The following is a 20647-nucleotide window of genomic DNA, read 5'->3' as shown; positions in this document are numbered from 1 at the left end:
GAAGGAATTGGATTATTGGACTAGGGGAGGTGATAGTTTGCGATAGGCCCATAGCCGATGTAGTTAGATTTTGTGGAAGGCTTGGAAGCCCAAGTACATGAGCCAGCTGACTGTTCTTGATTTATTTTGATCACCAATAACAGCAAATCGATCTCATTCAGATTTATGTCATCGCCAATCAAATTTGAAGTCGTCTGCATATTATATTCAGTAAGCACAACATGATCATGACATTAAGCAAAGTTTGGCAGATGATAAGCAACCAATCTCCATATAAAATCAATGTCAAATCCATAAATATAATATTTCAATTGGCCTAACATATCCCAGATTACAAAATTCGCATTTTCTGCATAAAAATGAATCCATGAGGCCATATCATGACAGATGGTATTTGAATAGTCCCATGTCAGGGTGATCAAAGCGTGAAATAGTTTCTGTCAACACCCAGGTAATAGATTTTTTTTCCTTTAATCCGAAAGCTTAAGGTAAAGTTAAAATCGCGTTTAACTTACGTGTAACGAGTCAAGTATTTTTCTTATTTTATAAGGCATTGGCATTGTGTAGGGAAATTTCTGTTTTGACAGCAAATGCATGAGAACTGCGTGCTTCCTCAAGCACCAACATTGACTAGTCTCTCTTTCCCATTAAGAAAATGAATAAACTTTATTGGTCAGTCAGACGAAGTCAAGCTTTCTAAAGGCTCTTTTTATCCATCTTTCAAATGCTCAACGTACCCCCGCACTGGTTTAGTTTCTCTCCTCTCCTCTGCTAACTTAGCTTTTGGACCCTTTGGCTGGTCTGCTTTGGTGGTTGAATTTGAGGCCAGAGTAATAGACTAGTGTTTTTGAGTGTTTGGCCATGGGAAGAGCTCCATGCTGTGACAAATCTAAAGTGAAAAGAGGACCGTGGTCCCCCGAAGAAGACACCACCCTCAAGAACTACCTCCACAACCATGGCACTGGTGGCAATTGGATTTCGCTCCCTACCAAAGCAGGTACTCTAATTTCAAATGATCACTTACTAATTATTACTTCTTAATTGTTCTTGGAGAAGTTGGTTAGTTCATGCAAAACAGTTAGTACTACTTTTATTCATGGTGGTTAAATGAATTTAAATTTAATTATGTGTTGAATTAAGGCCTCAACCGTTGTGGTAAGAGTTGTCGATTGAGATGGCTGAATTATCTTAGGCCAGACATCAAGCGTGGAGGTTTTACTGAGGAGGAAGACAACCTTATTTGCACTCTCTACGGTACCATTGGAAGTAGGCAAGTCCAATATTATTTATAAACATATCTTGTGTGTCTAAACTGTTTAATTTTGTACCATTTGTGAAGTTCTATTTGTGTGTGATTAATTAGGTGGTCTGTTATAGCATCCCAACTGCCAGGAAGAACAGACAATGATGTCAAAAACTATTGGAACACCAAGTTGAAGAAAAAATTCTTCGCAGCATATAACATGAATTTGGCTTCAAGAGAGTTTCCGGCTTCAGTTCCCAAATTTGAATCTGGAACCCCTCAGGATCATGGGACTTCATCATCTTGTTTTGATGGTACATTGCCATATCTAATGGACGTGAGCTTGGGGCAGAGTTTTGATCAACAAAAGCAAATAAGTCAATTTTCTCATTCAAATTTTCTGGAAGTTAATGATTTTGGCACTTGTGGAAGTAAGAGTTTCACCAATATTTCATCATCTCAAGAAGCTTCAAGTCTTCCCACTTCATCTATTTTGGGTTTGGAGAACAATTACACCCTGTGGTCTGGCGATGAAAGTGGGGCTCTTACGGACTATGGATTTGAGCCTCCTGCTGATGCTCTTCTGGGTAACTTTGGTTATTAGGCAAATATTTAAATATACTTACGAATTTGCTCTATGTATTATGCATATAAAAACTCTCTCCTTACCTACATGTTAACAGCAGGCTATAAACTCAAGATGCCAAGGCAAAGCCTCTCTATCAAGTTCACAAACTAACACGTATGAATACTAGGGTTTTGGTTCTGTTAAGAACAACCAAACTTGGATGATTATGGAATTATGCATGCAGTTTATCGACTAATCAAGCTGGCGTTTAGCGTTGTTTTGTATTAATGTTTGTGGTAACTTTGGCTGAGGGCCCTAATTTGCTATTATAAACCTTTTTTTTTTTTTTTTGTGTGCCTAATTGTGCAAGTGAAAATATTCAGTTATATTGTGAGGTATATATGTAGTCAGCAATAATTTGTTTGCTTCTGACTAGTCAGAGGTCACAATAGTTGCATTGTGCTGCATATTCAAAGTGAAGAAAATGTCTACATCTGACAATGACCATCTATCTCTCTCTCTCTCTCTCTCTCTCTCTCTCTCTCTCTCTCTTGTGGGTTTCTTGTTTTGTTTTGTTTTTTTCATTTGAATGAGCTTAGAATAAGATTACAAAGAACACATAGTCAAAAGCCATAAATGTTATTCATAGATGGATAGTCAATTTGAATGAAAATTCAAGGAGTAAGAAGTGTAAAAGGGTTTTAGTCTTTGGTAAACAGCCTTTGCCATTATCTTTAAGAACATGGCAAAGACTGGTACTTGAAAAAGTGATGACCAAAATGGGTGCCTTCTGTTTTCTTTGGCTGGAAGTGGAGAAATAGAGCATGCCTCAGATTAAGACTATTATATTAATATAAAGTGTGGCCCTTGTGAGCTTCATCATATCCTTTATTATACTTGTTCTCTGAATCTGCCCTTCTTGACCTCTTTTCATTCAACTCTACCATCATATTTCTTTCTTGTATATTAAGGACTTCTTTGGTTGCCTTCCCCTATTCAACATGCAAAGTCTCATTGCAAGACTCTTGCTAAGCTAATAAACTTTTAGGATGAGTTGATTGATGTTGAATACAATTCAAATGGGGTGCTAAGAAAAGCTGGTCTTTTGTCTTTGTATATTATTATTGTAGTAAAACATCATTACAATAATCTAATCAAAGAATTGTGAAGGAAGCAGCATAGAGCAACCCATGGTGGCTCTAGGTTGTGAGGTTATCTAAACTAAGAGACCAACTTGGTCAAATCAACATCTTTGCTAGTCAAGGATTTTCAAATTCACATGTGCTGTTTCTTTTAAGAAATATCTTTGTTTGTTTATAAGTAATTTCTCCAACTTGCAATTGTTTATTATGAGGTCAAATTAGTGAGTATCAAGGAAAGAACAGAAAGGAAAGAAGAAGAGAAACACAATCTTCAATGATATAAATTTGATTTTACTCTCAGAAATATCAAGCCTCCTCCTCACTAGCTACCTAGCAAATGGTCCTGTCATGGACTCTGCATTTGTGGAATCTTAAGCAACTATGGCCAAGTAAGTGCATGAACATTGATAGCTAACAATAAGGAGAAGAGAATTGCCTTGCTTCTAAGGGTCTGAGAACAAAAGCTTAAAGTTTCTAGATTGCTAGTTGCATCATGAAGCAAGTTATCAGAAACCTAATCGAAAATAAGCAACATTGATGTTCAGAAAACCCAAAAAAGGTATAACAGCAGATTTTGCTCAATACGGAAAAACTCAGAAGACCCATAAAAAAGAAAAACTTGAAAGAGAATCACAGGCACATACCGACACATGCATCAAAACGAATCATTCATATATAGCCATGAATTGACAGATTTTACACCCGATGCACTACCTCGTATGCATTTATGTTTTTCTTTCTTTCTAGAATTTGATTTAGTGGTGGCAGTAAAGTACATTCTATAGTTTTTTGGGTTTATATTTCCGAGAAATCCATATTTTTATTGTTGGTGCAATGTGGAAATATATTTAAAGAATACATCATTTTAATTAGTCTAGCCGTACGACTATACTCTTTAAATATAATATTTTAACCGTATAGCAGAGCTGCGCTACTCTATAAATGGAATATTTTACCCGTATAGCCGGGCGGCTATACTCTTTAAATAGAATACTTTGAAGGTGCAGCCGAGCCGCGCGCTCTTTAAATAAAATATTTTGAAGGTGCAGCCGATCGGCTGTACTATATAAATAGAATATTTTAAAAGTATAGCCGGGCGGCTATACTTTATGAATGGAATATTTTACCCTTACAGCCGCGCGGCTATACTATATAAATAGAATATGTTAATCGTATAGCCGCGCGGCTATACTCTATAAATGGAATATTTTGACCCTTGTAGCCGAGTGGCTATACTCTATAAATAAAATATTTTAAGAGTATAGCCGCGCGGCTATACTCTATAAATGGAATATTTTACCCTTATAGCCGCGCGGCTATAAATAGAATATTTTAATAGTACAGCCGCTCGGCCCCACTCTTTCAATAGAATACTTTGAAGGTGCAGCCGGTCGACTATACTGTATAAATAGAATATTTTACGAGTATAGCCGTCCGGCTATACGCTACGGCTATACGCTATAAATGGAACATTTTACCCATATAGCCGCTCGGCTGTACTCTTTAGATAGAATATTTTAATAGTATAGCCGCGCGGCGGGACTGTTTAAATAGAATACTTTGAAGGTGCAGCCGATCGGCTATACTGTATAAATAGAATATTTTAAGAGTACAGCCGGTCGGCTGTACGCTATAAATGGAATCTTTTAAAAGTATAGCCGCACGGCGATACTCTTTAAATAGAATATTTTAAATTGATTATTTTAAAGGTATAGCCGAACGGCGATACCTTATAAATAGAATATTTTAACAGTATAGCCGATATACACGCATATTTAAAGAGTATAGCCGCTATGTACCAGTATTCCAATAACGTGTTTCTTCCGTTTTTGTTGTTTTCCTTTCTCTTGTTTGCAAAACGCACTTGTTAATCTACGTATTCTAGACTAGTTGTGTTGATCATCAATGGAAAATTTCTGCTCACGATACAGAGTGAAAGAACCTAGGGGAGAGAGAGAGAGGCAGGGCTTCAACTTCAGAACCAGAAAACTTATGTACCAAATCATAAAACTCAAAAATGAATCACAAACTTGGCTATGTACATAAAAGAAATTCAAAAACTAAGTATAGACTTTGTTGTATATCTTTCTCAACCTGCAAGGCTGCAAATATCAAGCCTCCTCACTAGCTACCTAGGAAATGGTCCTGTCATGGACTCTGCATTTGTGGAATCTGTGTACATGGAAAACACTTCAGTTGAACTAGTACTAGCATACGGTGCAAATCTAACACGAAGTTCTTCTGTTGAGCCCGGGGTTCTTTCTCGATGCCTAGACAATTCCATTTCAAGACAATGTTTTAGCTCAGACAATACAAAATCCATTGTGGCTCTGTGTTGGGAGGTGGAAGTTGTGCACGCCATTGCTACCTCTAAGGCTTTCCAGACCGAATTCACATCGTAACCTTCTTGCATCCTTGGATCTACAACACTTGTTATATCCCCTCTTTGGAGCTCAGGATTCACCCACTCTACAATGTGGACATGCTCATCACTTTTTATGATTGCAGCTTGGCCTGTAATGAGCTCTAGTAGAACAACCCCAAAACTATATACATCACTTTTTTCATTCAATCTTTGACAATTGTAGTACCTGAGCACAAATCATAAATCAGTCACTCTTCTTATATCTGTGTTTTGCCATAATTGAATTTGACGTTGAAACTTGAAACTAATTTGCTTCTGCAGTTCTTTTTTACATCAAATACTCACATGATTAAAATGCTAAGAGAATAATAAAATGTAAAAACATACTCTGGATCAAGATACCCAGCAGTGCCCATGACTGTTGTCACTACATCAGGCTCATTATCACTGGGAAAAACCTTGGAAAGACCAAAATCTGCAATTTTAGCTTCCAAATTTTCACTTAAGAGAATGTTGGCAGTCTTTACATCTCTATGTACAATAGGTGGCTTGCATCCATGATGCAAGTACTCCAGCCCTGAGAGACATATTTCACTATCTACATTAGTTGAACTGTAATATAAGCAAATATTGTCATACCAGAATATATATTTAAGAATCTTTTGTAGGAAATTGGAAAATCACATGCACAGAATGCTGGTGTAGGAAAGCTGTTCCAAGTTTTAAGAGATGTTCATATTTTGGGTTGAGTACCAGGAAGCACCAACCTTGCGCAGCATCTATTGCTATGCGAAGCCTCATTTCCCAAGTCATACGTGTGCTCCTATCTGAATCTGCAACCATTAATGTGACATTTAAATATCTTGAAATGCTCAAGCTCATGTCGAAGGACAATGCTTTGATAAAGGATTACCTGAGAGACAGCCTCTAAGGTTGCCATTAGGCATGTACTCGTATATAAGTGCTAAGTTGTCTGCATCATCACAGTATCCAACAAATGAGGCCAAGTTTCTATGATGGATTCTCATCAGGAGCTCAGCCTGCAGTCAACAAGGGACTCATCAAATCAATAACAAATGAGCATAGGCCTTTGTCTTTCATTCTAGTTTCACTCATCACTCATATGCAAGACTTTTATTCCACATCCAATGAATTTCAAGGCATTCTAACTGACAAACCTCTGTTTGGAACTCCCTAGGTCCTTGAGATGATGACGGGGAAAGCATTTTGACTGCAACTTGGGTGCCATCTTTCATGTAGCCATGGTACACAATCCCAAATCCTCCCTTCCCGATCGCAGTTTGAAAGTTTTTGGTAATTTCTAAAACCTCTTCATGAGTAAACTGGCATTTCTTTGATGCTATAGTTCTTCCTGTTTTGTTAAAGTTTTCTCTTTCTGTATCTAAGTACACAAATAATGATTTCAGATTCCGACTGTTAAAAGAAGGAACTTTTCATGATTTAAAATGATAATTTCAGAAGTTATTTCTTCCATTAAGTTAAAAGGTACCTGCTTTTCTTTTTCTTCTCAATTTCCATACTACTATCACCACTATAAGGAGGACTAGTGCTGATAATAACGATGCAACTATTGGAACAACAATTTTCTTCTTCTTTTTGCATGAATCCGAGCCACAAAGATTTTGGCTATCCACACTGAAATGCAGAAGATACACAATTATCATACTTCTCTGCATAATGCATAACATCAACCATTTCTGTTATTTTTTAAACTAAAAGAAGCTTACAAAACCAGATAAACAAGAAGCAAGTTTCCGGGTTGAGATGAGGAGGTGTACCTCAGTTCAAGTAGTCCAGCTCCTGATCTCTCCAGAAGAGCGTTTGGAATGGAACCAGACAATTGATTGCCTTTCAAGTTCCTGCATGTCAATTCTTAATAATGGAATGCTGGCATCACAATGAATCTATCATCATGTAGTAATCACACTTACAGGATCTTGAGAGACTTTAGTTCTTCCAGGAACTGAGGCACCGGTCCAGTTAAGTTGTTGTTTGACAAATCTCTGGGACAAAGCATGTAAAGTTAAGTTAGTATGTTCATGATATTAAAGTGGATAGCTTTAAAAAGATGAGCCTTTTTGCAAGCACAAAATAACAATAATTACAAGGACTCCAATGATGAGAGCTTGGCAATGGAAGCAGCTATGATCCCATTCAAGTTGCTTGAGTTCAAGTTCCTAGTGACAATAAAAGGCAAATCTGTTTAGAAATGGATTACAAAGGAGAAGAAAATTGTATTAATTCTAGTTCCCCTGAAGGACTTACAGCGAAGTAATCCGAGGATGTGAAAGGGTGTAGTTGCATTTTAGACCTTCCCAAGAGAAATTCTTAGGTCCACAAGGATCGCCAGCCCAGATTTTTTTTATTTGATATGTAGTTTTGACATTCGTTATGGCCTCAACTGAGATCAAACAAGACCGGTGTGAAGCTAAGCATTTCTTTCTGAGCAATATACAAATTTGAATGCAGTAAACTTCAACAAAAGAAAACATACCATCTTCACTAAAAGTAGGTGATTCAACCCGCTGCATGACTTTGAAAACCTCAATAGCATTGAGAATGGGTGGAAGGGTAGAGTTCTCTGCCTTGTATATAGAAATTTGGTGATCTTTTCCCACCAGAGCTCTTGAATTTGATATTATGTCTGCTTGTAAGTAACGCGGCACGACAGGTCCAAACAATGGAGATCCATTCCAAGATATATTGAACTTTCTTGACTGGTTTCTCGCAAGAATCTCTACCTCAGCAAAGTACATATAAATATAAAATTGATCATCCATACCAGTTGTGTTCCAGTACAAGTTTAAAGGTTCACTTCCATTTTGAGGTCTAGCTGCAGTCTTGATTACTTCAAACGGTGCTCTATATCCGTTCTCATAGGTATTAATTGGTAAAGAAGTGCTAACTGTATTCCAAGAAGGTGAAACATAAAGGGACCAAATTCGATCGTAAACATCATCTCCATATCGACCTGTTCCATTGCTTGATCCAATGTCTAGCCTTCTAAAGAGTACTAATGATGCAGTGGTCCCATACTCAGTACCATAAGTTGAGCTGTTGAGCGGTCTAAATTCCAATGCTGAAATGAAAGGAGTTCCTAAACCTTTGTTTACTAGACAAATATGCATGCTGTCAGATTGTGCAAAACCTATAATCTCCTTTGTAACAATTTCAGAAGCATTTCCAAATCTCACTGTCGACCAGAAGTTGACATCAAGATATAGATCAAACTCAGGTAGCTTGTTTTCTCCATTGTAGTTTCCATATAAAAAGGAAGCTCTAATCAAATTCAAGCTGCCTTTTCCCGCTTCGGGTCTCAAAGTGTAGCAATTTTTGTTTCCTAGAGGAAAACTCCTGAGGTCTGAGAGAGGGAAGGGTAGGTTGGGATACTTTGGATACATATACTCAGAGGAGATGTTCTGGTTTATCCCTGTATCTGTGTAATCTCCATCTGGTGAATATGTTATGTTGGTGTCTGTGTCTTCGTAGGTCTTCGAGGGAGAGCCACAGTCAATGCTTACGAAGTCTAAATGAAAACAGATAAGTGAAGAGAAATCGGAATGAATGAGCTGTTTCTGATTGTTAACACAAAAGAACAAAACAGCCCAATTTATGACCTAAAATCCTAGATTTATGAATTATATCTACCCTTTTAAAAGATGCCACAGAATCATAATGGTCTTTATTAGTAGGAAAAGTTCTTCTCCTACCAAGAAAGGTAGCAATAGGCCAAGAACACAAGCAACTAGTACTTAAAGATACAGACTTTTACAAGAAACTATATTTAGAGCTAAAACAAGAAGTTATAAGTAGACATGTAAAATGAACCAGACAGACACAAATATCATTTGCTTTTAAAGAAAAAACTAACCTATCCGGCGCTGCGCATGAACTAAACTTGCACAGAGCAACAGGAGGAAGAACCCAGTTGACATTTTCATCTCTCTCTCTCTCTCTCTCTCTCTCTCTCTTGGATCCTATGAATCTGATACTAAAAATGAATGACAGTTTTTGCTGGTCACGTGAGCATCTTTGCTGGTCAATGCATACATACTGATTTCACATTCAGTGTGCTCAAGAACCTCAGCCAAATTAGTCAGACTAAATCCTTTTCATCCATTTTCAATCCAAGCCACCAAGTTTTAAACATGTGGGATGAGGATGACAGAGATTCGTGTCACCACACCACAGTTTAAGTAGAAAAATTTCTACCCACCCACCTGATAGTTTTGAAAATTGGTAGGTGCATTATTCATATGTTTTATTGTTCCTTTTTTTAAAACTTGAACTGTACTGGCAATCAATGATTAATTTAATTAGCATGAAAGCCAAAATCTTCGTGCCGACAAGCAGAGCAGAAAGAAACTGAGAAACGCAACCTTAAGTCCAAAGTCTAAAAAGGCATAACAAAGGAAGAATATAAAACCTTAATAATATTGCTCAACTTGCTTATAATATTGAACTAGTAGGCATTAGTATATCAGCAGGCATAAAATATTTGGGTCACATATTGCAGCTGCTGGCAGCTCTATCTTTGTGGCTTTGTACCAGACCTTTTTTGTTTTTTTTGTTTTTGTTTTTGGTATTATTTAATTTGTGTGTAATGGGATGATAAAAAATGGAGTTGGAAAGGGCCATAGCCGAGATCGATCTTGGCCATTTCATGAGAATCCAACGGTTTAAGGTCACTATTTACAAAAATGACAAGTTGTTTTATGTTAAGAAACTCTTTAGTGAAATAGAACATATATACGCCTTCTTCTTACAATCATCTCATCACATGAGTAACACGTGATACGTTGATACGAGAAAGAAAACTTGCATGATATTCCACTTCAGAATTTTATTTCATGACTCATTCATAATTGCATTGATCCAACAGTCTTTTTTGAGGAGGAGATATGGTTTTGACCATCATTTTTCCATTCCATACTTAAAAAAAAAAAAATCCCCTTTTTCATCCGTATGAGTAAGTTGTTCGTCACATTCGAACGACACGTCGTTTGAACAAACGCAAATGTGAAGTATAAAAGGACGTGTTAGTAATTTGAATAGTAATTTGAGCATAAGCTGCTGAGTGCTGCAGTGGATATAAAGAATTCCCGCCAATCTAGACGCTTCATTTCAGTAGCTTCCTCAGCAATTTGTCTTCTCAGCTCGCCTCAATGGTAAATCGCTCTCTCTCTGAACCCTAATTTTTCTTTAATTTTATTTGTATTTCTAGCTCACTCGTTAACTATAGTATCAGATCTCTCAAGTTTCAAATCCTAGCTTTTTGCTCCGTTTGGTTACTGAGAAAATGCGCGAATGAACAAGATTCAATATAGTTTTTAATCTTAAGTTCAAATTAATTGCTCCAATTAATTATTTGTGTCGCATAGAAACGAAATGTGTTAGTATTTTGAATTTCTTGCGATTTCTCTTCTCTCAATTTTTTTTCTTTTTGTTGGCGATGTTTTCATTTGTGTACAGTCGAAGAAGAGAGGTCTTTCGTTGGAAGAGAAGCGTGAGAAGATGCTTCAAATCTTTTACGACTCTCAAGATTTCTTCCTTGTGAGTATTATCACGCCCTGATGCTATAATTTTAATGAATTCATTCAATTTTTTCTAATTTTATTTTGCGAACCCTATTCTAATTGATTTCAATTGAGTTCTGTATTTTCAAATGTGGTTAATCTCTTTTTCATTGTGAACAATGTCAATGGTTTCAGCTTATATTGTACTTCTACAGCTCTGTTCATATGTTTATTGGTGATTTCAGCTAAAGGAGCTTGAGAAGTCAGGCCCAAAGAAAGGTGTTATTTCTCAGTCTGTGAAAGATGTGATCCAAAGTTTAGTGGATGATGACCTTGTTTTCAAAGACAAGATAGGAACCTCTGTAAGTAGATGTTTCCACATACAGCTTTGCATAGTGGATTATGATCAGTCTGTGAAAGATGTGATCCAAAATGCTTGTTTTTATTGGCATTTTGTAATGTATGTTATTTTAAAATTTCAGGTGTATTTTTGGAGTCTTCCTAGCACTGCTGGAAACCAGGTGAACCTTTGATGGTTTACATTATAAGCTCAGTTCTACAGGGTAGGATTTGTGCTGAAATTCCTACAAGTCGATTCGTGCTGATATTGTTTTTGGCCTTTGGCAGCTTAGGAATGTGAATAGCAGACTTGAATCTGATCTCCAAAGCAGTAAGAAGCGTCATGCAGAACTTGTTGAACAGTGTAATGCCCTGAAGAAGGGACGTGAGGATTCTGTGAGTGTTTCAAACTTTTATCTCTTTCAAAGGCTTGAACTGTTTTCTACTTTGTAAGAATGTATTTATGCATCTGAATCTCATGTTTTTACCAGGAAGAACGAGATGAGGCCTTAGCTGATCTAAAAGCCATAGAGCTAAAGTATAATGAGCTGAAGGTTGGAGTCTATATATCCTGCACATTTGTGATGCATTAGAGTTTGAAACAACTTAAATAAATTATTTGATCGAGTTGCTAACTGTAGTCCATTGCCATTTTCAGGATGAGATGGCGCAGTATGCAGACAATGATCCAGCTGCCTTTGAAGCAATGAGTTAATTGATGCTTCAATCATAGTAGAATGATGCCCTTTTAACACCTTCGAACTCAAATAAGTGAACTAACCATATTATAATTTTGTTGGCAGAGAAAGCAATTGAAGTTGCCCATACAGCAGCTAATCGATGGACAGGTTTTATCATAATCCATTTGTTTCTTGTTTGGAGGGTGGGGTGTGTTTCTAAATCAAGAGAATGGGAACTCTTAATAACTGTGGTTTAATTACTGCAGACAACATTTTCACAGTGCGCCAGTGGTGTTCAAATAACTTTCCGCAGGCCAAAGAGCAGCTTGAGAACTTGTACAACGAGGTAAATTAGAATTAATAGAGAGCAAGCCCAGGTTTTTATTATTTTGAACTCATGAGCTTGCCATGCTGAGGTTGTCGTTTGTCATGTCAGCTGAAAGAACATGCTCAATTTGAATCTAGTCATCTAGCTTCCCAGTTTCTCTCTTTCCTTTGATAATTGTCTTTCTAATTTCAAATGCAGATTGGAATAACAGAGGACTTTGACTATATAGAGATGACACCAGCTCCACTGAGCTCAGTTATTAATTAGATCCTGAATGGCACCGCATGGTAAATACAGTATGGTTTGTAATTCCTTAGATTTCAATTGTCAATCACCACTATGGCTTGTATCGAACAAGGAAATGGTGTTTCCTTTAGCTTTATGCATCATAATGGTACTAAGAACACAGGTTGATATGATACTTAATGACTCAATCTAACATGTTTGTTTACTTAAACCAGACTTTGTGTCATTAGGTCAAGATTTCCTGGTCTCCTTGATTAATGGGACGAACCAATTTTGTGTTTTTGCTAGAAAAGATTATTGGGCTTCAGCCTGACTCTTCCTTAACCAGACCAGCTTAGTCTGGAAGCTCGGGCTGACCCATTAATTTGCATCAAACACATTTCATCATCAAAATACTGTGACGTGATTAGTAGTTGATTTAATGAATAATTGTCGAAATTTTTTTGCACTGGAACAGGTGGATCAAATACTTTGAATATAAGTCACCTCATTTTCATAATGTTTACGACAATTAATAGAACAACATTCGAACCTTTCATTGTCAAGATAAAATCAACAAGAGGAAGGAAGGTTCAAATTTGTTTATATTCCAACGCACTGCCTTGCCGTGCCTTGAATTGCCAAGTTGGATGTGTGTCGGTTACCTTGAAGTGTGATGTGTCCAGACAAGACTAAAGAACACACCAACGGCTCAATCATCTGCTAGACTTTTGAAATTTAGCCAGAAAATTCAAAAATAATAGAAAGAGAATATGAGTGTATTGATGATATGATGGCATGTGGGAGGGGGTCCCACAGTTACACAGCTCGACAACAATGCCTGGAGTTTAACGTGCAACTGATCTCGGGCGTACGCGTGGCACCATCAAGAGCCTATAATTTGGGGTAGGAGGCTAAGAGCCATTGAAATGAAATCATAAGGTTAGTTAGCAGCAATTATAAGCCAGAGTGGCGGTTTCTATAAAAATTAAATTATTATTATTTTTTTTTTTGTGTGTAAAAGATTCTCCTCGTCCCACTGTCGTTTTAGGCTTTTGGGTTGGTCGTATTGTGTGAGTAATTTCCTCTTTCATTCGAAGTCTTTTGCTCTCTTTCTATATAAATCTGGAACTGAAGAGGTACAAAGCCACCCTCATTTGGCTGAAAACTTTGTATTGGAGTTGGAGAAGAGACCCATTGGGGCATACCATAGTGGGGGGCAGAGAGAGAGAGAAAGCTGTGTTTGGGAAGTAGGAAATTTTTTTACAGCTTGTAGAAAATGGAGATGTTGAAAGTTCAATTTTTTGTGATGGCAATTTGTTCCCTTGTTATCTCTCTGCTTCTCCCCTCCATCAATGCTCAAACCCTTGCACCTACCCCTGCCCCTACAAGTGATGGTATGTTTCTCTCTCTCTCTAGAAATCATGTTGTTGTGATTTGAGTTCAGATTGTTCGTGTTGAATGTTGATGATTGTGTTTGGGTATGCAGGGGTAGCAGTGGACCAAGGAATTGCTTATGTGCTGATGGTATTGGCTCTGCTCCTCACCTACATCATCCATTAGAGACCCCATTTTTGGAGAAAGATGAAATATAGAGAAGAGAAAAATTCAAGAAAAATTGTGAAGTGAAATTGTTGCATCATTATCATGTTAGGCTTTGCTTGCTAGCCCATGTTGCTAATTTGTTGTTACCATTTTTATCAAATCCCCTATTCTTTTTTCAATTTCAAGATTCATTAATTTCCATATCCTTCTCTCTGTTCACATTATGTTATCTCTCTCTCTCTCTCTCGCTAGTAAATGTTAAAATCACTGAAGTGAATTGGAGGGCAATTAGAACCTCAAAACAGTTTTAAACCAAAATCTAATACCTACTTTTACTTGGCAATATTAATATTGTTTATGGCACCAAAAAGGAACGACATGGGCATCCTCTTTCTTTTTTGTCAATACAGAAAAAAGTTGTGAAATCAAGACCCCACCTAACCAGACAACGTGTTTACCACTTCATTTTATAGAGAGACTGTTGTCTGGTTGTGGACCAAAGTTTTTACATGCGCAACCTTGTTTTAAGAAGCATGCCAGTGCCAGTGCCAGTGCCAGTGCCTTTTCTCTCGGCTTCAACTGTTTACAATCCATCCCCTTTTTGTTTTGTTGGGTTAGATATAGATATAGAGGCCTAATCCATCCCTAAACCCTAGAACAAAAAAAACCTACGTCGACCTTCCCTAGGGTTTGGAAAACTACAAAATCTCTTATCCTCAAGAATCATATAGAACTCTACCCTTTTTGTTTTGTTTGATCTTAGAAAATAATAAAATAATTCAAATTGAATGGTGGACAAGTTTAATATTGTTTTTTTTAAATAAAAAAAAAAGTACAAAAGAGGGTAAATGAGGAGAGCATTTGAACTCTACCCTTGGCATGAGTGAAAAACCATTAAAGCTACAAGCCCCATCTATTAATATTTGTTTTAGCACTAGAAGTTTTGTTGGGTTACCAAGTGTAGCAAGTTAATAGTAACCATGAAACAACAATAGAGACAACGTTCAACGATGATGATGTATTTGAGCAGCAGCATTTTCACTGATGGCCCACATGAAGAGACTAGTTCTTAGTCTAGTTACCCTTTTCATGGTTGAAAGAGAACCCGAAGGTGTAGCCGTTACACAATTACGTGGTATCACGTGTTTTAAAACATATAATAAATGACACGGTTCATGTTTGAAGACTAAAATTTCTCCCATGTTGGAATCCCTCTTTATCAATGATTAAAAAGACACTTAAACACAGGAGAGATGGTGAAATTTACGCATCATTTCCTTCCTGTCATTGCCTTAGGTCAACAGCCGATAGATTAAGCAAAAGACTGACCAAGTCCAATGGAGTGGAGGCGATACCAAGAAGACAGAAGAGCTTCATAGTATAGGCTCCAAGATCATCTCATATTATTCACTTGGTAATATCACATAATAGAACAAGCTACTGATTCAGGCCTGACAGAACATTGAATAAATGTTCAAAGATAAGTTAAAAAGAAAAAGAAAAAGAAAAGAAAGAGAAAACTCTGAAAAAAGCAGAATACAAGTTTCAAAGGGGACTGTTTGATTTATGCCACCTTTATATACATTCGGTTTAATAATGAAGCCACACAGAAATCTGGATGCGCGATCGGAGCACAAATCTCCATTATAAAATCAGACCAATCCTTTACATAACCTCCTTTCATCCTGCAGAATAATACCTGCAACATTATAACAAATAAAATCAACTCTTAACTCAAATACAAAACAATGAAACTGCATATAAGTTCATTTCACTAAAACCCTCAGAAAGAATTCCATTTAATGTACTTCATTCAACTAAAATGATAAAAGAAGGCACAATTTGTGAAACAAACAACTGCAATTTTATGTCTTTAATGATATTACAATAATCATACAGAAACTGATCAACGGACCTGCTCAAAGTGCCATCTCAGCCTGCAAAGCAGCCAATTCATCTTCTTCAGCAGTGCGCTTCTGGGGAATAGGACGGGTTGGTTGCCTTCCTGCTGGGGCTTGCACTGGAGCAGCAGGAGCTGTTGTTGCTGGCTGAAGAAGTTGTTCTTCCAACTCAGCGCCTTCCAGCTCTTCAAGTTCTGCTTCCAGTTCATCCTGCAGATTAAAAATGTCCAAACCACTAAGCAGCTGTATATACTAGTTGAAAACATAGCATTTAGAAAACCAATCATATTGGGATAAGGAAAGGAAAAGACAACACAAACCTCATCAAAATCAGCAGCTGCACCAATTGGAGCTGACAATGCTTCCTGTATCTGTTTCATGTTCTCTGTCTGCTCATTAATCTCATCCATGGTCTTGTCCACATCATCTATGTTCCTGTATAAAAGGACACCCATTTCAATTATGTGAGGAACACCCATAATTGAATTAATCAGATGTGATGTGACATCCAAGAAATGAAGATGAAACATAAAAAGTAAAGCATATTATTAAAAAAAAATTCTCGTGAAAGTGCAAATATGCTTAATACAACAATAAATGCTACATACGTTGCTTTCTGCATTGCTTTCATTGCAGCTGCTCCAGTTCTCAAGGCATCTACAGTTTCGGTTGTGGCTTTTGCACCTTCTAGCATTATCATCTGCAACATCAACATATGCCACATCAATACAGCAAAATCCCATTCATCAAAACCAAATAATCCAAAAATAGATAAAATTATTGACAATATTTGAAACACTATTTAAAGGATCAAGAAATATAGTTCCAATTCCAACGTCACCTGATCATGGATACGCAACTGGAAATTTCCAAGCTGTTCTATTTGTTGTTCATATAACCTCTTCCTCTTTAAACATTGTATAGCCGCTGCAAAAAAAGCAGCAAAAGTTACAACTCAACCACAGAACTAGAATTTCAAAAGACATGGACAACACATCTTTGGTTTTAGATTCAAATCATATAAGGGTCTTATAAACTCTTTATGATTTCCAACTTATAGACAAAATCTAGACAGGTTTGACAATCATCATTCATATATTTGACCAACTTTAAGGAGTATAAAATGTATTGGTATACACACTGAGTCTCCAGTCCTAACCAATTCAATTGGTGCTGAAAGCAGTGGTGAGGAATAAAGAAAGCCTCAGGTTAAGTTCCTTACTTAGATTAAGTTACCGTAGAAAAAAAGCTTGATAAGCATTAGATGGCAATAATACAAGGCAAACTCATGTATACATAATCAAGGTGCAAAATGTAAACTAATGGATAAACGGGTGTGAACATAAGCCCTCTCTCAAAGCAAAAAGTTAATAAATTCCTTAAAAATTATTCAAGAATTAGATTATCACCATCCGAATTCTCCATAAGAATGAAAACATTTTGCAACCATACCCCTTTTGTTCTTTGCTCTGGTGAATTCCTTGGCCCTTTCAACTTCTGCAGCAGCCTTTTTCTGTAGTACTTTTTCCTTTTTCTCTAGCATTTCAAGTGTCTGTACAACAGAGAGAGATTGATCGAGGAAATAATCAACTACTGACGAGGAACAAAAATAGGTGTAAACACAACCAGAAACAAAGTTCATCCAGATAATTAACATTTCCGTCAACTTAATAGGTGTTATCATCATCACTACTGAGATTAATGGCCTTTGTTGCAATACAAGCCAAGATATCAACTTGAAAATCAATACTTCATTTCATATGTGGAAAAACATCTTCAGAAAGCAATCTAATTGCATCAACCAACTCAAAGAAAACATAAAGAACTACATAATTGAAGAGTTCCTCATGTCCCATCAGCCTCTCATTCTAAACTATTCACAAACCCATAGAGAATCATCCACATGCCGGCACACACAGTCACACACAGTAATACTTACAGACTTCCAAAACCAAATCAAACTAACAAAGCTACGAACGAATCACACAAATTTAAATACTTTGAGAAAAATTATCAATACGAATGAATAAAAATCGATGAATAAATCGGTCATTTTACCTCATTTAATTTGTCTAAGGTGGTCAGGGCATTGCCTTCCTGTTTAGGTTTCCCGAAAAGCCTGGTAAACATGGTTGATTCTCTGCAATTATCGAACCCTCTCGATCTTCTGCATAATAAAAAACGTCAACGCGATGAAATCGATCAAAACCCTATCCAAAATCTGTTTCCCCAGCCCCGCCAAATCAAGATCGAAAATTTTCACCACAAAGAAACGTCACAACATTTATTGGAAACAGCGACGTACAGATAGATGTATGGGTAATTGGGTACATATGCTTACCTTGAAATTGACGCTAGATTTTGAGGAAGAAGGATCGGATTGGGAAAATTAGGGTTTCGAAGGAGAAGAAGGAAGAGGACCGTGTAATGGCCGTGGCTTTGCCGATTGGGTTGATTGGGGATTTCTTAGGCGTGTTGGTTTGTGTTAGAAGAAGGAGAAGCGAAGCTGCTTTGCCTTTTTCTGAGTTTCGTCTGCGTCGTTGAATGGAGTTATGTTTTTCCACGTGGCGCACTTGATTGGTTTGTGGGGTCCAGTGAAGGTCTAACGGACGGCTGGATGTATCTTAACCCTTCGGATGGGTGAAACGATGTCGTTTGGGTTTGGTGGTTAGTTTCTACAAGTCAATGATTGGTCATTGGAGCTTGCTCACTTCTGATGGAGGTAGTAGTACTAGTAATGCTGTAAAAGATGGAAATGTTTGTGATTGGGTAAGAATTTGATTAATTCTCTTTTTTACTATAGCAATAAAAAAATTCATGTAAATGACTTATTTACTTACACTTTTGTTCTTTACCTTTAACCATTGAGCTTTTACCGTTTCCTCTTTTTTTTTTTCTTTTTTAATGTATATATTTAAAGAGTATAGCCGCGCGGCTATACTAATTTAAATATTCGAATATATTGAGAGAGTATGGCCGCGCGGCTATACTCTTTAAATAATTGAATTTTTTAAAGAGTATAGCCGCACGGCTGTACTGTTTAAATATTCAACTTTTTTAAATATTCAATTATATTCATTAAACAAGTGCAAGTGCCAAATCAATGTGCATTTAACTGCACCAAGAACAATTTCACAACCCCTTTTGTATGTGCGGTGAACCAACTGGATTTGCTCATATTTGGGCGGTGAAAGGACCTCATTACTGACGTGCTTTACATGAAGATTCCATCAGAACTAGAAATAAGTGATGATAAAAATACAGAACTAGTATCGTTCAAATGATCTAAACATCGTTTAATAACTAAACAAGTCAGCTTTAGATCACTCGAGGCTGCAACGCTTGAAAATCACCCCCTATGATGTTCATCGTCTTGTTTATAATAGATACATCGTTGTGATAAATACTTGTAACATATATCACCCTGTAACGAGGAGTCAATAGAAAGAGGTGGCGCTTCAATTTCTTAACATAGTCTTTATAGCTGAAAAAAGAAAAAAACAAGAGTCATAAACACAGAAATGACAACATATATTTCGCCAAAAAATGAAGTCCAAAATAACTCACCAAAAGTTTAATGTTGCAGCATCATCAAAACAATTAAGAAATCTGTCACGCTCAGGCCATTGTTTACAACTAGGTGCCAGCAGCATCTTCAGAGTGTCCCTGAACTCTTGGAAATCTTGGATTTTCCTTGAATGTTGTTGATCATGTAGGCTCTCCAAACAACCGCCGATGTTAAATAGTTTCAGTTGGTCCCCAACAACAACATAATTATTATATCCCGCCAACGAACCATGGAAGAGCCCACAATCATGGATCTGAGCAATTACCTTTATTAATTCTCTGCCAAATCATGAAATACATTAGTTAATTAAACCATAAATTAATAGCACTATAACAAAAATACTATTACGCGACGCCAGAAATCAGATAGGCAATTACTTCCAACAATCAATTTGAACTTTCCAGGATCTCTAATTTCATGGTTTTGTAATTTGAGTACCCATTCGTCTAGTGTGTAATCAAGCTTGTCATAACACAAGGTCCAACAACCCTTCATCATATCCCTTTCGGCCTCACTGCATTCATCATTGAATGATTTCTGTTTGCAAAAGGTAATACTTAAACGGGCGAAGAATCCTTTTATTAGATACTTTACCGTCCAACCTAAAAATTTCTTGGGAGATTCACTATTATACCCAATATGGGGGCCAAAATTATAAAAATACCCTATATAAAATGGACTTTAGAAACACACCCAAAGTCCATTTACAACATAACAAAAAAGCTTTTAACTTCTTATAAATTACAAAACTGCCATCAATTTCTTAAAACAAGCCCAACCCCAAAATCTCATAAAAATACCCAAAGCACTCAATAGGGCATCAAAGTAATTTAATAATTAATATTAAATTCAATAAGGCCAGCTATCATTTTTTGGGTTTTTTTTGGGTTTGTTTATAGGAATTCAATTGTGTAGGGTTTATTTATAATATTAGTGCTAGAAATGGGTATATCACTAAATATCTCAAATTTCTTCGACACTCAATTTAGTTCTATCCTTAGCATCCATATTCATAAATGTCACACTCAATTTAGTTCCATCCTTGAAGAACAACTCACCATCATAATGTTGTTTCCTGCTAGCATAATCAATAACAAAATTATAAAAGCTAATACGAGAACCCATAACGGTGCATTTTGAATTATTCTTGCGCCATTGAGTTCTAATGTAATCAATGTAACCGTCGTCAATTGGTGTTAGCGTTTG

The 20647-nt window shown here is 36.8% G+C and overlaps 4 protein-coding genes across 4 annotated transcripts; 2 read left to right on the top strand and 2 right to left on the bottom strand.

Moving 5' to 3' along the window:
• Nucleotides 760-1950, top strand: LOC18769043 (transcription factor MYB6). Its single transcript, XM_007204375.2, has 3 exons — nt 760-997; nt 1141-1270; nt 1364-1950. Exons 1-3 carry the CDS (start codon nt 862-864, stop codon nt 1845-1847), a joined length of 750 nt encoding a protein of 249 aa, XP_007204437.1. The 5' UTR covers nt 760-861; the 3' UTR covers nt 1848-1950.
• LOC18770131 (probable LRR receptor-like serine/threonine-protein kinase At4g29180) lies at nt 4922-9533 on the bottom strand. Its single transcript, XM_020569297.1, has 12 exons — nt 9211-9533; nt 7834-8865; nt 7605-7740; nt 7445-7516; nt 7271-7342; nt 7118-7198; nt 6829-6974; nt 6497-6720; nt 6232-6358; nt 6086-6151; nt 5706-5895; nt 4922-5544 (listed from the first exon to the last, which is right to left on the bottom strand). Exons 1-12 carry the CDS (start codon nt 9278-9280, stop codon nt 5082-5084), a joined length of 2679 nt encoding a protein of 892 aa, XP_020424886.1. The 5' UTR covers nt 9281-9533; the 3' UTR covers nt 4922-5081.
• Nucleotides 10223-12659, top strand: LOC18769610 (meiotic nuclear division protein 1 homolog). The gene is made up of 10 exons (XM_007203036.2): nt 10223-10507; nt 10812-10892; nt 11101-11217; nt 11338-11376; nt 11483-11590; nt 11686-11748; nt 11853-11904; nt 11998-12042; nt 12141-12220; nt 12401-12659. Exons 1-10 carry the CDS (start codon nt 10505-10507, stop codon nt 12467-12469), a joined length of 657 nt encoding a protein of 218 aa, XP_007203098.1. The 5' UTR covers nt 10223-10504; the 3' UTR covers nt 12470-12659.
• On the bottom strand, nt 15298-18577 carry LOC18769137 (vacuolar protein sorting-associated protein 32 homolog 2). The gene is made up of 8 exons (XM_007202491.2): nt 18215-18577; nt 17932-18040; nt 17326-17425; nt 16715-16800; nt 16482-16573; nt 16194-16308; nt 15888-16083; nt 15298-15671 (listed from the first exon to the last, which is right to left on the bottom strand). The coding sequence occupies exons 2-7, from the start codon at nt 18001-18003 to the stop codon at nt 15892-15894; spliced, it is 657 nt and encodes a 218-aa protein (XP_007202553.1). The 5' UTR covers nt 18004-18040; nt 18215-18577; the 3' UTR covers nt 15298-15671; nt 15888-15891.

This window comes from Prunus persica, chromosome G7, assembly GCF_000346465.2.
Source record: "Prunus persica cultivar Lovell chromosome G7, Prunus_persica_NCBIv2, whole genome shotgun sequence".
NCBI classification, from domain to species: Eukaryota; Viridiplantae; Streptophyta; class Magnoliopsida; order Rosales; family Rosaceae; genus Prunus; species Prunus persica.
This window is presented reverse-complemented; position numbering and strand designations above follow the sequence as displayed.

Coding starts and splice junctions, on each gene's coding strand:
- LOC18769137 (XM_007202491.2), bottom strand. CDS start 18,003: ATGTTTACCAGGCTTTTCGGGAAACCTAAACAGGAAGGCAATGCCCTG. Junction 17,426..17,931: donor CCTTAGACAAATTAAATGAG/GTAAAATGACCG, acceptor TCTGTTGTACAG/ACACTTGAAATGCTAGAGAA. Junction 16,309..16,481: donor AAAGCAATGCAGAAAGCAAC/GTATGTAGCATT, acceptor CCTTTTATACAG/GAACATAGATGATGTGGACA.
- LOC18769043 (XM_007204375.2), top strand. CDS start 862: ATGGGAAGAGCTCCATGCTGTGACAAATCTAAAGTGAAAAGAGGACCG. Junction 998..1,140: donor TTCGCTCCCTACCAAAGCAG/GTACTCTAATTT, acceptor TGTTGAATTAAG/GCCTCAACCGTTGTGGTAAG. Junction 1,271..1,363: donor TACGGTACCATTGGAAGTAG/GCAAGTCCAATA, acceptor GTGATTAATTAG/GTGGTCTGTTATAGCATCCC.
- LOC18770131 (XM_020569297.1), bottom strand. CDS start 9,280: ATGAAAATGTCAACTGGGTTCTTCCTCCTGTTGCTCTGTGCAAGTTTA. Junction 7,741..7,833: donor ACCTACTTTTAGTGAAGATG/GTATGTTTTCTT, acceptor GTTTGATCTCAG/TTGAGGCCATAACGAATGTC. Junction 5,545..5,705: donor GCTGGGTATCTTGATCCAGA/GTATGTTTTTAC, acceptor ATTTGTGCTCAG/GTACTACAATTGTCAAAGAT.
- LOC18769610 (XM_007203036.2), top strand. Junction 11,749..11,852: donor TAAAGTATAATGAGCTGAAG/GTTGGAGTCTAT, acceptor TGCCATTTTCAG/GATGAGATGGCGCAGTATGC. Junction 12,221..12,400: donor TTGAGAACTTGTACAACGAG/GTAAATTAGAAT, acceptor TTTCAAATGCAG/ATTGGAATAACAGAGGACTT.